Source organism: Eleutherodactylus coqui, chromosome 9 (genome assembly GCF_035609145.1).
Source record: "Eleutherodactylus coqui strain aEleCoq1 chromosome 9, aEleCoq1.hap1, whole genome shotgun sequence".
NCBI classification, from domain to species: domain Eukaryota; kingdom Metazoa; phylum Chordata; class Amphibia; order Anura; family Eleutherodactylidae; genus Eleutherodactylus; species Eleutherodactylus coqui.
In genome coordinates, this window is record NC_089845.1 from 35,353,894 (window position 1) to 35,369,698 (window position 15,805).

Sequence of the window (15,805 nt, forward strand, 5' to 3'; positions counted from 1 at the left end):
ATGGAGGCTCTAGTACCCTGTTGTACCACCTCTAGCTTGGATACAAGATGTGATACAGGCGGGCATGGAGGCTCTAGTATCCTATTGTACTGCCTCTAGCTTGGATACAAGATGTGATACAGGCAGGCATGGAGGCTCTAGTACCCTGTTGTACCACCTCAGGTTGGATACAAGATGTGATACGGGTGGGCATGGAGGCATACAGGTTACATATAGAATCCTGCAGCATATCGGTCCACATTTGCCATAGCTGAGCCTCTAGAGTGCAAATTAATAGGCTGTCAAAGTTGGCATCCCAGATGGTCTCATACATGTTCTATTGATGATAAATCTGGTGACCGGGCAGCCACGGAAGTGTGTCAATGTCATGGAGGCATTCTGGTGACACCCTTGCTGTTTGTAGTCAAGGATTATCCTGCTGGAAAATGCCTCTTGGAAGTCACCATGAGGGACAACACATGAACATATCGCTGAATTGTCATTGTCCCTCATACCACTACTAGGGGTGATTGACTATAATGTGCAGACCATCACACCAGCAGGGGGCAGTGTGCCGCTTCACAGCAAAGGATTGAGGCGCTCACGTCTAGGTCTCCAGACATGAGTATGACCATCATGAGTGGCCAAACTAAACCTGGATTCATCACCAAAGACAACCCATTTCCACTCCAAAGCAGTCCAGTTTCATTGTTCAAAGACAGCACTGCAAATGGAGGCGACTGTGGGTGTCAAAGGCAGTATACATAATTAGCAGCGTGAGACTAACTGTCCTTCAGCCCAGTGCCTGGAAATGGTTCTGACAGACAAAGGGACCTGCAACAATGGTGCCACCTGTCTCTGCATGGCGGACAATGAAAAAATTGGAGCTGCTCGTACCTGTCGGATGATCAGACTATCCTCTCTACTGGTAGTCTGTCAAGGGCGACCTGAGCGCAATTGCCTTGTGTATGTGCCCTAATGCATTCGCACAAGTGAGAAATAGTGGTACCTTTTTTTCTTAAATTATTTTTTTTTTTCTTTTTATGTTCCTTTCCACTGGGAATTGGCTGATAGTAACAATCGGTTTATAACTGTAGATATGGAAGCTCTATGGAAGCACTGGGGACGCTTGCATTTTCAGGGCTTGCAGAATGGGTCAGCAGCATTTTTCCAACCAGTTGTCCCTCCTAGAACTGCACTTGATTCCTGGCTCTTCAGGTCATACAGCCCCATTCATTATTGTGGTGAATGAGGGCTTCGGCCCGACCACCCATGCTTTCGCCCATTTGCACACAGAGGATTGGATGCCAGTTGGTGTATTTTTAATGACAGGCTCACATTGGCCCTGCATTTCATACATTGTGCTTTTAGCATTTTCACTACCAAGTGGCGTGTGTTCCAAGGAACACTTCAGATGGATCCCGGGAATGGGTGTGCCATAATCAGAGCTCGCATGGTTCTGCACAATTTTTGCAAGATCAATGACATGGGTTGGAATGCGGAAGAGGACCAACTTGCAACTATCTTGCCAGATACCACATGGCGGGTCTGCATCATCGGGTCTACAAGTCAGGGACTTTTTTTTTAGTTAGGGTTTTTTTTAGGTAAGGACAAGGAGGCTAGGTGGTGACGCATAATCATGCGATACGTTCGCTGTGCTCACAGCGGAAGTATCGCACGACAGACGGCTTCCATTGACTACAATGGAAGACGGGCACGCGTTTTTCTACGGCAATTAGAGCATGCCGCGGTTTCTTTCACGCTGTGGCATGGAGAACATTGAGCTATTAGGTTCAATAGAACCTAATAGGTGCAGCATAACGCCGCAGATTTCCACCGTGTAAAACGCGGCAGAAATCCATTCGTGGGCATTAGCCCTAAAAGTACCAGAATTGTATACAACCTTCAGCAGAGGAATGCAAATATTTGACTGCATCATAATTCCCCTTCAGACAAATCTAAGAAATATACCTTGAGGTGGTTCGTTAGTAAATTTTATCGATGACTGTAGCAAATTTATAGGGAACTTGGGATGAACTTCTGTAGTGATCCACGTTCTGAAACCTTCATGCACAGTTTCTGTGACAGTAATTGTATCCAGTAACTCGTCCATAAAGTCCAGTCCTAAATGACAGTTCTGAAGGAGCAACCACCCACCATCTTGCATGGACTGACTTAGAAGACGCCTAGCATGAACCTCTTGCCCTTGGCCCATAGAAATGGCACGACAAGGAGCATTCTGTGAACGGAAAGAAAACAAAATATCAATATCGAACTAATCTCCTTTCTTTAGACGCCAAAAGACTCAAGAAAATAGACGATTCATGGATCTAACAGCTTCAGTCCTCCTCATTAGCCTGAGCAATGAATGAAACTTGCTCATTTAAGGTGGTACGATGTGTATAGAGAACATTCACATAGCTGTAGAGTCTGGTAACTGTGCAGTAGGCGCTGCCGAAAGAGTTATCAAAAATATATTTGCAACGTTAGTTGGTAGGTAAAGTAGGGTTTAGATCTAGACCTAAGGATCTTATGTTCGTATCATACCCTACCTTGGATTTGGCAAGGCGTTCAATGTTTTCTGTGGGATCTGAGCCCATGGACAGGAAGCAGATCAAAGGGGTTCTGCAATCACTTTCAGCCCACATGGACTCCATATCAAGGATGAAACCTTCAGCGTATTTTACACCTAGAGATTCCGCTATGTAATGTCTAGCCTACAAAACAAACACATGTATACTTAGAAAAACAACAATCCAATACTGTAAGTGATCGTATTTGTATCTGAAAAAGTACACCGCATTGTTGAGAGTACAGTGAAAAGAAGCAAGGCTGAAGTCAACCAAGTTCCCTGTCATATATGGTAGGCGATGCTTGAAGATACAGTAGCTGAAGGCTCCAAAACAAAGTAATAATGCTGCAGGAAATCAAAAGCAATGTCTGTACTAATCTTCCTTTTGACTGAAGAATGTCACTTTCAAACTGGCCCTACATTAAGGATTCCAGGCAGTCGTTTTCTGAATGGCTTATTCTGCATGCTTGGTCTTTGAGGGTTGTCATCTTTGACAGTGGTGCAATAAGTTAAAACGACATTTTGGACAACAGATCGATCTCTGCTGTGATTTGTGGGCTAGCCTGGGTTTATAATGATGGGATGCCGATCTATCATTCGACATGCCCAACTTGTCAACTACAGCACCTGACAACAACCTGAAATATTCAACACGGCAGATCAATTCTTTGACGGATATCTACCATTTGTCAGCATCTGCCCTACTTGTTTCTGTCAGGAAAAGGTGCCAATGCTCAGCAGAAGATGGTCTAAATTGGCCTTTTCAGCCATCCAAAATTTTTAGTGTATAGCATTCTTAAAGAGACTCCATCACCTACTCTTAGCCTTATAAGCTAAGCTTATGGTCTGAAAATAGGTGATGCACTGAGTCCGGGGATGTAAGTAGTATACTTACCTATAAAAGGACAGGTGGACTACTGAGCGCCCCGATCAATGCATTGAGTGGCGGCTTTCAACGCTGACATCAGGGAAACAATGGGAGAGATGAATATAACACTTACACCCCCGGACTCAGCGGGTCACCTGCTCTCAGCCCATAAGCTCAACTCATAGGACTAAAAGTAGATAACAGATTCCCCGTTTGATGTGGACATCATTTCAAGATATATCTGCTGTACAGGTATGATTAACAATAACGTTAAATTCGCGGTTCAATACTAAAAAGTTCTTTGTAATACTGTAGGTGCTTCATGTTCATTGGTTCCCAATAAAACATATTAAGTATAATATATAATGAAAGCTTCCAGGAAACGTTCTACAGATCACACATATATGCATAGAGATGCAATTGTACCTGTGCAATAGTGCGATCTGGGCACCAGCTTCGAATAAGAAGCAATTTTCTAAAAGTATCCAATGAATTATCATAGTCATCAGGCAATTTTGCCTCTTCTGGTGCTTCCTCATCAAACCAGATCTTCCATGTTCTCTCGTTTCTTGCCACCTGTCCAAGGAGGTTACTGAAGGGTGGTAGGTTGGATAACTGTACTAGGTTGAGCCAGGTCATATCAAGTATCCATCTTTTTGGTTTTGGCTCCACAGAATTCAGATCTAACGTTGCACCACCTGGAAGGAAAGAGAATGCTGTCTAATTCTGAAGTTATGTCTACTGTACATACAGTAACACCGTGTACGCCGTCCAGAAGACAAGCATTGTTGGTTTCAGCATAGTTTAAGCTTGATAGGAAGCTGAATATTTGGGGAAAGAATTGCGTAACATCGTATCTATTGTATCCTTTTAATAAAAAAGTACCCTCTATGTAGAGTCGTACATCTCATAGACTATCTCCCATCTACCTGCAACACGGCAGCAGAGTGAAGAGATGGTTAACAGGAGGGCTAAGATGCCACAGACGTAACCGAACTGCTGACCAGATGTTTTTCGGCTGGCAGTTTTGGTTTTCCTTCAAAATGCAAGTTGACTTTTATGGTAGCGCATAAGAAAGCATCTACCAGATGTCTGCGGCGGACCTTTTATAAGGAAAGAAACAAGTGAATAAGCCGATCATTGCCAATCCATTGAAATGAACCCCAAGACCATAGATGCCTGAGGGTCTGCTGGCATCTACGTGTTGGCATTAATCCAATGTGTATGGGTGGCTTTACATGGCAGATCCATAACCAGTACAGCTATTTATTGATTGCTAAACATGAATGAGTGGGGTGGCCAAATACTAGATGAGATACCGAATGGACACTGTAAAGGTCATTGTATCTAGGTTAAAGGCCCCTTTACACAGGACAGTGATTGGGCACAAATGTTCAAATGAACGTTCATTGCCTGACCATGGGGCTGGGTGAATATACCCATGAACAGATGATGAACAAGTGAACATTTTTGGGGGCGCTTCATTAGATCTTTTATGTGGGCATAAAAAGGCATGCACGTTGGCAGCACATCTATCCTTGTAAACAGGGGACTGTGCTGCTGACGAATTCAATTAGTATGAGGATGAAGGACTGTAGAAATGATTGTTTGTCTTCATACTAGTGATCACCGAATCGCATAAAACCACCTTATCGAGCGTTGACCGAAAAGCTATATGGTTGGTCAGTGCTCATTAATGGGAAAAATATCTGCCCGTGTACGACCACTCTAAAAGCCCTTTTACAGGGGCTGATGATTGGGAATCAACATTTGCCCAAAAGTTCATTTGCCTGATCATCGTCCCCGGTGAATATGTCCACAATTAGCCCATTGGTTGGCTGGATATTTTAGGCGGGTATAAAAAGGCTGACTCGCTAGCCGTACATGAAACCGTGTAAATAGGGGGTGTGGGGACTGCTGAAGAATGCAATCTGCATGGGAACGAATGATCATAGTAATGATCATCTGTTCCCATATTAGCAATCAACTGCCTGTGTAAAATCACCTTCACGAGCCCCAATTAATACTCTATTGTTGGTTGGCACTCACTAATTGGCAGAACATCTTCCCCATGAAGGGGTTATCCCACAAGAAACATTAGTTACAGTTAAATCTGGTCCATAATTATAAACTTTTTTTTAAATATTTACACTTATTACAAATGTGTCTATCCTCATATATTTCAAGACTAATGTTAGAATACCGCTGCTTGCTGTTTCTACTGAAGAGCCTTTCTGTATCCGGTCCACCTCAATAGATGTTTCAAAGTGGCCACACCTACTTAAGGTCCATTTACATGGGACGAGCTGTCGGGCAAACAATACCCGACAGCTTGTCCCAGTGATGCTCGCTCCTGTGCTGTTACATAGGAGTATGCCGGAATGGAGGCGGAGTATGCCGAGGAGCGTTGACCCCCTGCAGCTTCCATTCACGGTAAGCAGACAGTCATTCAGAAGTGAATGACTGCTGTTTACACTGAATGGCTCGTTGTTCAGTTTTCTGCATGCAGAAACTTAACGATTCTTGTTCAGTCGCTGTATGCGTTTACATGAGATGACTTTCGTTCAAATTCCCGTGAGAGCACGAGATCCTGAATGATGATCATCCCATGTAAAAGAGCCATTAGTCTTGCTTCTTTGTCGTGGCGTCATCTCCTCTCTCATCACCTCCTCATTATCTCTGCTGCCGTCAGAGAAGATGCAGCAACTTCAGAGGCCGCCGCTCACCGGAGATCCTCCACATACCCAGAAGAGGCAAGACTGAGCATGTGCGACCACCTTGGAACAACTACTGAGATGGACACAGAATAGAGACATTAGCTGTCGCTATTCCTGGAATATCCGGGGATAGATACATTTTTTTTAAGTGTAAATACAAAAAATGGTAATAATCATGGTCTGGATTTAACTATAAACAACATATATTTCCTGGGCCAACCCAACAGCAACGTGTTAAATCTGTGAACAGTCCAAAGTAAAATACTGATCTAAAATGTTATTTAGTAACACTTTTAGGCTTTTATTTAATTCCTTTGGGACTACCTGTTGCCTTATAAAACATTAACCCCCCCCCCCCCCTTCCCCCAGCAAGCACTGACAGACAACATATTCATACTGTACCTTTAATGAACGTCTGGAACTCATTATGAGAGATTTTCTTAGCTTGCAGGTCTATCTTTAATGCCATGAGCAAAGTGAACAGAAATTTGTGGTTTTCATACAGGCCTCGAGCTGTATACTTAAACACCTCAAAAGTAAGATACTCAATGATGTTGGCGATTCTCTTGGCGGTCAGCTGGGACTTCACAGATCTTTCCATTGATAGATCGAAGATCCCCAGAAACTGTCGGAGTGAAGTCTGATACATTACGTTCACCAGACTCATTTCCACAATGAGGAAGTAGAGGATGCTGCCACGCGTTGCTACGGGGCGATACTCCTCGCGAGCCGTATTAATCTTCAACTCTGTTTCTGCTGCAATCGTCAACTTCTCACTGACCTTGAAAAATCAAGCCCCGCAGCACATTTATAATTCATATACATGAATCACAAGAAAGCACAGTTTTGTTCTCAGACGTTTACAAATCTAGGGCTATTTTGGAGCTTATATCCGTAAAGTAAGTTGCATAGGATCTTTACATATTCATTTTTCTTAATAAAGACTCTACTAAAATCTATAATTTCTATCATTTCGGATGAATATAAATATGTTTTCGAGCTCGTGCACATAGCAATACAGAAGCCCCGGGCGCTCCATGTGCTGCTGCCACCATTACCTTAGGGGGAAACACTTCTGCAATAAGACGTTCACTCCATTGTTTTTCAGATGGAAAATAGATTAATATGACAGGAAAAACTCTGCAAGACTCCTTATGAAATTGGAAACAGATGGAGGCACACTGAGGCCCGAAGACTTCTAGGGGTGCTGTATTATCACTAATAGGATTAATTAGAATGTAGTAAGCCTATGAGTCCTGTGGATCCAAGAGGATGCAGAAGTGATGTCAACTGGGCCAAATAGATCAGGACTTGATGGCATAAAACAAGGCTGTAGGTTCCATAACAAATTCTAGGTTTACGGATTCACATTTTCACACGATGTAACTATGACAAGACGATTTTGCTCTACTTTTTGCAGTACAACATATACAGTGGTGCCTTGGTTTAAGAGTTTAATTTGTTCCGTGACAGAGCTCTTAATGCAAAACACTCGTAAGTCAAATCAATTTTCCCCATTGAAATGAATGGAAAAGCCATTGATCCGTTCTGGATCGCGAAGCTCTCCCATCGATTTCAATGGGGATGGCATTGCCCCCTTGAAAGCAATAGGATGCCAGCACCCCCTCAGTGATTTTCGGGGAAGGGCTTTAAATATAAGCCCATCCCTGAAAATCATCCCTAGCTGTAGTAAAAAAATAAAAAATGTATATACTCACCTGTTTGCCGGGGCTCACCTGTCGTTACACTTTTTACAAATGTGTCTATCAGGGCTGATGTTAGAATAGCGCTGCCGCCATTTGTTTTCCCTGCTTGTTCTCTAAAGCTTTTCAGAAGGCGAGGATTAAAAATGCAGGGAGAACAAGCAGCGGCTAGACACGCCTGAGCCCCGGGTGAGTATATATTTTTTACTACAGCTTACAACAGCTAGGGATTTTCAGGAAAGGACTTATATTTAAAGCCGTTCCCCGAAAATCACTGCAGGGGTTGCCGGCAGGCCATTGCTTCCATTGGGACCATCAGCAGCAGTGGCGGCACCATTGAGAGCAAGGCTCTTAACCCAAGTTTTTGCTCTTAGATCAGAGCAAGAATTCGGGAGAGAGTCTGCTCTCACGTGAAAAATCTTGTAAGCTGAGGCACTCTTAACCCAAAGGTATCACTAAACTGCAAAATGAACAGAGCTACTTAAATATTGAGCAACATTTACTGTAAGATGGCACCCACAAAACTACAGAAGGCAAATGATGCCCCCCAACGTAGATGAGATCAGCAATGAAAGTCTGTAACAGCAGGCAGAATTATCATTTTTAATGTTCTATAAATCTTTAATATTCTTGGAAGATCTGTAATGCTAATGCATTTATTATTACTACATTTTGAATCACGCTGGAACACGGGTGCAATAACTTTTTTATCCCTTGTACTAGGTCTTGGCAGAACGAACTGCATGGGGCCGGTAAAGTAACGCCAGTTGTCTGATATCTGTATCCTTAGGGCCATTGGCACCGCAGTATTGTTATTTATCACTTCTGCATGAGATCCTGATGCATTTTTCTGAGACTGTTGGTTCATGTGATCACATTATACCAAATGCATCTATTAGGTAAGATATAGACATGATATTCCGTACCTCCTCAGCCGTGCTCTTTGTAATCCTGAGAACCTCAATTAGAGACTCATCTTCTACAAGAGAGCCTTGCGTGCTGGTAAGACGAAATAAGAGATTGTCCTCAAGCTCCTGCATTTTCCTCTTGTTTGAAGTCACTTCTTCCATTAGTTTGACCCTCTCAGCCTCCAGTTCCTAAAAGACAGAAGTGTAAGGAAATGTGGGCTTATCATCACAACGCAGAATATGGCAATTTCATGCAGAAAAGTTAATTTTCATGTATAATTTTTCCAATTTTCCTTCGCAGAGTATGTATTTCCTAACCCTGCATGCAAACAGTTACTAATACAGTCTGAGTTACTACTTGGCTAGGGAAATAGCAATTATAAGGTACATTTATTCCACACATTTCAAGGTGATTAATTTAATGCCTGGATATGAATATACATACCCAGACAGGTTTACGGCGTAAGGCTGCTTTCACACCTGCGTTAGGGTCAGTTTCTCTGCTCTGATTTTGGAGAAGAGAAACCGATATAAAAACGGAAAAAAATGATCCATTTTTTTCCTCCATTGATTTCAATAGGGTTTCAAAGAAGTGGAAAGGCTTCTATTCGCTTCCATTCTGTCAGGTTTCCGTGTTTTTGGACAGAAAAGTAATGATGCAGACTGCGGTATTTTTCAATCCAATGGAGCAGAGAGATGGAAACCCTGAACTGACCCTAACGCAGGCGTGAGAGGAGCCCAAGTTTACATGTATTGGTCAAAACAGCTAATGTGTCCCGCTAATGTGTGACTTCGATAAAGGCATCTATCAGGGCAGCAGCATGGTTGTGTATACGGGCACTGCCTTCTCTTTATATACTGTACTTCAAGGTTAAAACATGAGAGCAACAATTCGATAGCTTGTGCTAAATGTATTCTTCACAGAGCAAAGTGAGTAACCATATCACCGTAATGTATTCCTCCCTGCGAGATGCGCTATAAGAACTTCACACGACACGAAGACCGAACAGACTCTGGGAACAATATAATCACATGAAAATTGTAGCATCTCCTGTAGAAGGAACCGTATTTATAGATACATAAGATATTCTGAAAATCTGTCCACGGCAGCATAGAGAAGCCACAACCTTTCCAAGAGAAATGACAATTCTCTACGATTGTATGTTTGGTAGTTGTAACAGGTTTATGACACAATTAAAGGAGATGTCTCGAGGAAGCAGTGATTTTTTTTTTTTGCCCAATCCCCCTAATTAAACATACATTACTAATTACCCCTGTAAATGACTTTCCTAGCTGGTTTCTACTTACCGTTCCAGCGTTTCAGCAACTTATAAAAGTTTCCCCAAGATGGCCGCCGGCTCTTTCCCCGTCGCTCGCTGCAGCCCGACGTGCGCGCTCCCGAGACGCTGCCAGCTGTGTCTCCATGGCAACCGGACGCCCTGCAGCCGCCGACCAGACGCCGCACAGCCGCCGACTAGACGCCCCGCAGCCGCCGACCAGACGCCCCGCAGCCGCCGACCAGTCACCCACCGCCAGGCAGCAGGTAACCGGCGCTAGCCCCCGGCTCCCCAGCGCTAGACCCTCAGCCCAGGTGAAGGCCCCGGAGCCCAGCGCTGGGCTCCGGGGCCTTCACCTGTCAGTAAACATCACCCCCGACCCATCACTTACCCCCCTGGCCCAGCGCTAGTTCCCCCCGGCCTAGCGACAGCCCCCCCATCGCAGCGACAGCCCCCCCCGGCCTAGCGACAGCCCCCCCATCGCAGCGACAGCCCCCCCCGGCCTAGCGACAGCCCCTCCATCGCAGCGACAGCCCCCCCCCCGGCCTAGCGACAGCCCCCCCATCGCAGCGACAGCCCCCCCCATCGCAGCGACAGCCCCCCCGGCCTAGCGACAGCCCCCCCATCGCAGCGGCAGCCCCCCCCCCGGCGCATCACAGCGACGACAGCCCCCCCCCCCCCGGCGCAGCGGCAGCCCCCCCCCCCGGCCCATCACTTCCCTGGACGGCTGGACGGCAGGACAGCTGGGCGGCTTCTCCGGACGGCAGCTCCAGTTTCTGCACCTTCCTCTAACAGAGGAAGGTACAGAATGGCCGCTCCAGCGCGCTCCCGAGCAGTGACAGCTCGTCTGCGCATGCGCAGAAGAGCTGTAGCGGGGAGCACACTGAAGCGGCTCGTGCTGAAAGGAGAAGACCGGACTGCGCAAGCGCGTCTAAAAAAGCAAGCTGCCAGCGAATTTAGACGGAACCATGGAGACGAGGACGCTAGCAACGGAGCAGGTAAGTGAATAACTTCTGTATGGCTCATATTTAATGCACGATGTATATTACAAAGTGCATTAATATGGCCATACGGAAGTGTATACCCCCACTTGGTTTCGCGAGACCACCCCTTTAAGGAATGGATTATATAATAACACTTGGCCTAATTACTTCTATGTTATTGTCTGAGCTGCCCGACATAAAATACTCTCAGATGGAGATTGAGGAAAGTTGGTCTAGTCTGCATTGTCACCCGATTTCGACCTCCCTGAGTTAGAGGGCAATGCTGCCCTGACAAGACACCCGAAGCGCGTAATGGATATGCCACTCAATGTGCCGCAGCAATCTGAGGTTGAGTCTTGTATTTCTGCAGCGGATTTGCATTTACAGAGGTTGCAGATCTGAGTCCCATTGAGGCTAATCCACATATAGACTCCATGCAAATTCCACGCGTCGTCCGAGTGAAGAAGTGTCATTTATGTTATTTCTTTTTTTAAACAATGCAGATTTCAAGTCTGTGCCATAAAAACAATGGTGCAGATTCCAATTCCAATGAACACAACCTAACCACAGCATCCTTCACTGTGCACCAAATACTTCATTTGGTCAGACTTTGGTTAATTTAAAGGGGCATTGCTATCATGGCCAACCATGGAAACAGCTGATCCGGATGTGCTACACTGTTTCCATGACTCCCATGGAAGCGAATGGGAATTATGATAACAGCAGAGTACAGAGAGCGACATTGCTTCCATTATTCAGGAACTGCGAAAAAAATGTGGCTTGATGTGCTATGCCATTACAGAGACTTACATTCACTTTTATGGGAGTTATGATAATAGGGCAGAATGGCAGAATGAACAGAAACGTACAGAAACACTCAACTGTTTCTATACTCCTGGCCACATCTAGTCTCTGCATACAACCGGGCCAGGTACACCCATTCTGTAGATAGCTGTGGATCCCAGAGATGGGACCCACATCTATCTGATTTTTATGACATATTCCGTAGATATGTCAAAAACTCAGTTAATGCTACATTTTGTGTTACTTATATCATGTTCTGTCCTGTCCCTGTCTATGCCTATGCCATCCTCCCCTCTCTGTACTAGCTACTCCCCTCTTTTTTTGCCTCCGCCTTACCACTTGTCACGGCTTGCTCTACCCATAACATTGCTCACTGAGCATGCAGTGTACCTCAACATGGCCGCTCAACGGATCAAGAGGCAAGCTATCCCCTCCAACACTAACACCCTGCACACTAATACACTCATTTTTGCTCTAACCTCTACTGCCATCCTCACTGCATGCCTCCACTCCTACTTCCTACGCCCAGACCCAACACATTATCTACATCAGCCCCTCCCTGCTCCCGTCATCCATGCATAGCCCTTACGCGCTTCTCGCCTTCTTCAAATGCCTCCATCCCCCCCTCACCACCAAGAAACACCACAGCCACCCTCATAAATCCCCCAACCATCTGCTCACCCTCGCTACCTTGTTACCCTTAGCTGCGGGGATATCTGCTCTAACCCCGGCCCTCCCTGTATCACTAATAGCCAATACCCTCCCAAACCACACTTAGACACCCCCAAAGACAGAGCTCTAGTCTGCACACACCCCTCTCTGCTCCCTTCAATAGTGCCCTCTGGAACTGCCAATCCGCATGCAGCAAACTCCCGACCATCTACGATCTCTTCCCCACCAAGCCCCTAAACCTACTGGCCCTTACCGAAACCTGGATGCAGCAGTATGATTCTGCCTTCCCTGCTGCAATATCCTAAGATGGCCTGCAGTTATCCCACACCCACAAATCGGACGACAGGCGTGAGGGAGGAGTAGGTGTTCTCCTCTCACCAAATTGCACCTTCCAGGTTATTCCCCTGGCTCCCTCCCTCACCTTCTCATCCTTTGAAGTACATACCCTTAGACTCTTCTGCCCACTCCCCCTATGGGTCGCAGTCATCTACCGGCCCCAGGCTCCAGCTGCCTGTTCCTAGATCATTTTGCTGCTTGGCTCCCACCACTTCCTGTCATGTGAACTCCCAACCCTCATCCTCAGGGACTTCAACATTCTCATAACCAATCCCATATCCCCTCCTACCTTCCAAAGTCTAACCCTCACCTCCTCCTTCGGCCTTCCACAACTATCTGACTCTTCCACTCACAGAGACAGTAACACTCTCGACCTAATCTTACTCCGCCTCTGCTCCACCTCCCACTTCACTAACTCCCCCTCCCTCTCTCAGATCACAACTTCCTCTCCCTTTCCATCAGGCACCCTAACATCTCCCCAGACCCTCCCATCTATTGCACCTCCAGGAACCTCCAGACCATCCACACCCAGCAGTTTGCCAAGAGTCCTCCCTGTCCCCCATCTCTCTCCTCTCATGCCCCAACCTGGCTGCTGAACATTACTCCACCATCCTCAGGTGCGCCTTGGATGAAGCACCACCCACCCACACCCCCATGACCAGAGCCATCAATCGCAGACCACGACCACCCCTGGCTCACGCCTCAAACGCGCTTCATTCAGCGGTGCTCCTCTTCACCTCTTCTACACCTCTTCCTGTGAAATCCCTGCACCTTTCCTCTAAAACATCTCTGTCTGTCCGCTGTCTCGAACAAATTGTCCTCCCTTTTTCTCAAACTCAACGTCTCAAAAACTGATCTTCTCGTCTTTCCACCCTCTACCAGCCAACCTTCACCCAACATCTCCATTTTAGAAGCTGGCACCACCATAGCCCGCAGATAGCAGGACCGCTGCCTTGGGGTCACACTGGACTCAGACCTCTCCTTCACCCCCTACATCCAATCTCTGGCCCAAACATGCAACCTGCACCTCAAGAACATTGCAAAAATCCAACTGTTCCTGACCACGGATGCACTAAAGACGTTCGTTGTTGCCCTCATCCATTCCAGACTCGACTATTGCAACTCACTGCTAATTGGCCTCCCCCGCACCAGACTCTCCCCTTTCCAATCCATATTAAATGCGGAAGCTAGACTCATCTTCCTGTTAAGCCGTTTCTCAGATGCCTCCACACTATGCCAGTCGCTGCACTGGCTGTCCATGTATTACAGAACTCAATTTAAACTTATCACCTTCATTCATAGAGAGCCCCATGGTGCTGCACCACCATGCATCACCTCCCTCCTGTCCGTACACCACCCAGCCCATGTGAAGCGCTCTGCCAACATGCTCCGTCTAGATGTCCCCCTTATAGGAACTTCACATGCTCACCTCCAGGACTTTACCAGAGCAGCACTGACCCTATGGAATGCTCTACCCCAGAGCATCTGAATTATTCCTGATGCATGGAATTTCAGACGTGCCCTAAAGACTCACCTCTTCAAAGAAGCATACCAGCTCCCCTCATTTTAGTCCCCTGCCCTCTAACTACGCCCATCCTGTACACTCCCTGCCCCCGTACCCCCACCCCACCCCGTCCTGATTGAGCCCCCATGCATTTAATGTGCTGCGGAATAAGTTGGCGCTATACAAATAAAGATTATTATAAACTCTTTAAAGGGGTTGTCTCGCGAAAGCAAGTGGGGTATACACTTCTGTATGTCCATATTAATGCACTTTGTAATATACATCGTGCATTAAATATGAGCCATACAGAAGTTATTCACTTACCTGCTCCGTTGCTAGCGTCCCCGTCTCCATGGCTCCGTCTAATTTTGCTGGCTTCTCGCTTTTTTAGACGCGCTTGCGCTGTGCGGTCTTTTGCCTGGTGAATGGGGCCGCTCGTGCCGGAGAGCTGGTCACCGCGTCGTCATCGTAGCTCCGCCCCGTCACGTGTGCCGATTCCAGCCAATCAGGAGGCTGGAATCGGCAATGGAACGCACAGAGCCCATGGTGCACCATGGGAGAAGACCCGCGGTGCACCATGGGAGAAAACCGCAGTGCATCCCTGGGAAAGACCTGCGGCCATCTTAGGCAGAAGATTTTTAAAACTTCACATTTCAGCACATTGGTGAGTAGCAAGCGGCTTAAAAACCGATTTAAATTGCTATTTTATGCCAGGGGTGACAGGGGGAATGGGGTAAAGTAAAATTTTGATGTTTGCCGCGAGACAACCCCTTTAAGCTATAACATAGCAAGTTTCATATATAAAGACAACGCAGATGAAAACCATGATGTTGTCAGTCAATCTGAAGTTGGCTTACATTCTCCCATCATTAATAGTTTTGCAAACTAATAGAAAAACTAAAAGTTTGGACAAAATAATAGCTATTATATGCAATGGGTCGTATATGGAACTGTATAAAAGCTGTTTTGCAATTAAAACAATACATACCATTGAGATACTTTGCAAAGGCAAGCAACCTGAGATGATCCCCAGGCTGAGAGTCGTGAACCGCTCCTGTTTAAACCAGTGCTTTGATTTTCGCTTCCAGTATATAATGGTATGTTAAACATTTTTTAGTTTACCAGTGAACCAGTATAAGTACAGGACATAAGAGGCATTTATTAGAGCAACATTCACAGGACTTATTGTGGAGGCAAAGGGAATATGGACTGTATTGCCAGGAGCATTGAACATTACAATCATGAAATAAGTGGCCAGATGGAACACGATGCTACACTTTGATCCTTTCCAACTGTTCTGTTACAGAGAGAGATCTTCATTGCTCTGCAGAGGCATCATGAAATGAGGGATGGGAATAAAGACTCCAAGAAATTTTGCAAAAATGTATTAAAATGAAAAATGCTAAGAGGTGTTTGAGAAACTGATTTTCTCAGATCTTCCGTTCCAGGGCACCCCAACACATCCACAGCAAACACAGATCA

At 45.9% G+C, this 15,805-nt stretch overlaps 1 protein-coding gene across 1 annotated transcript in view; it reads right to left on the bottom strand.

The window, feature by feature from the left end:
* The window catches only part of LOC136578989 (dynein axonemal heavy chain 5-like), a 363,128-nt gene that overhangs the window by 40,451 nt on the left and 306,872 nt on the right, over positions 1–15,805 (bottom strand). The window contains exons 66-70 of the mRNA XM_066579223.1: positions 8,766–8,936; positions 6,539–6,917; positions 3,846–4,117; positions 2,532–2,696; positions 1,951–2,218 (exon numbers count right to left, since the gene is read on the bottom strand). Coding sequence (XP_066435320.1) covers positions 1,951–2,218; positions 2,532–2,696; positions 3,846–4,117; positions 6,539–6,917; positions 8,766–8,936 — 1,255 coding nt within the window. The remainder of the gene's footprint in view (positions 1–1,950; positions 2,219–2,531; positions 2,697–3,845; positions 4,118–6,538; positions 6,918–8,765; positions 8,937–15,805) is intronic.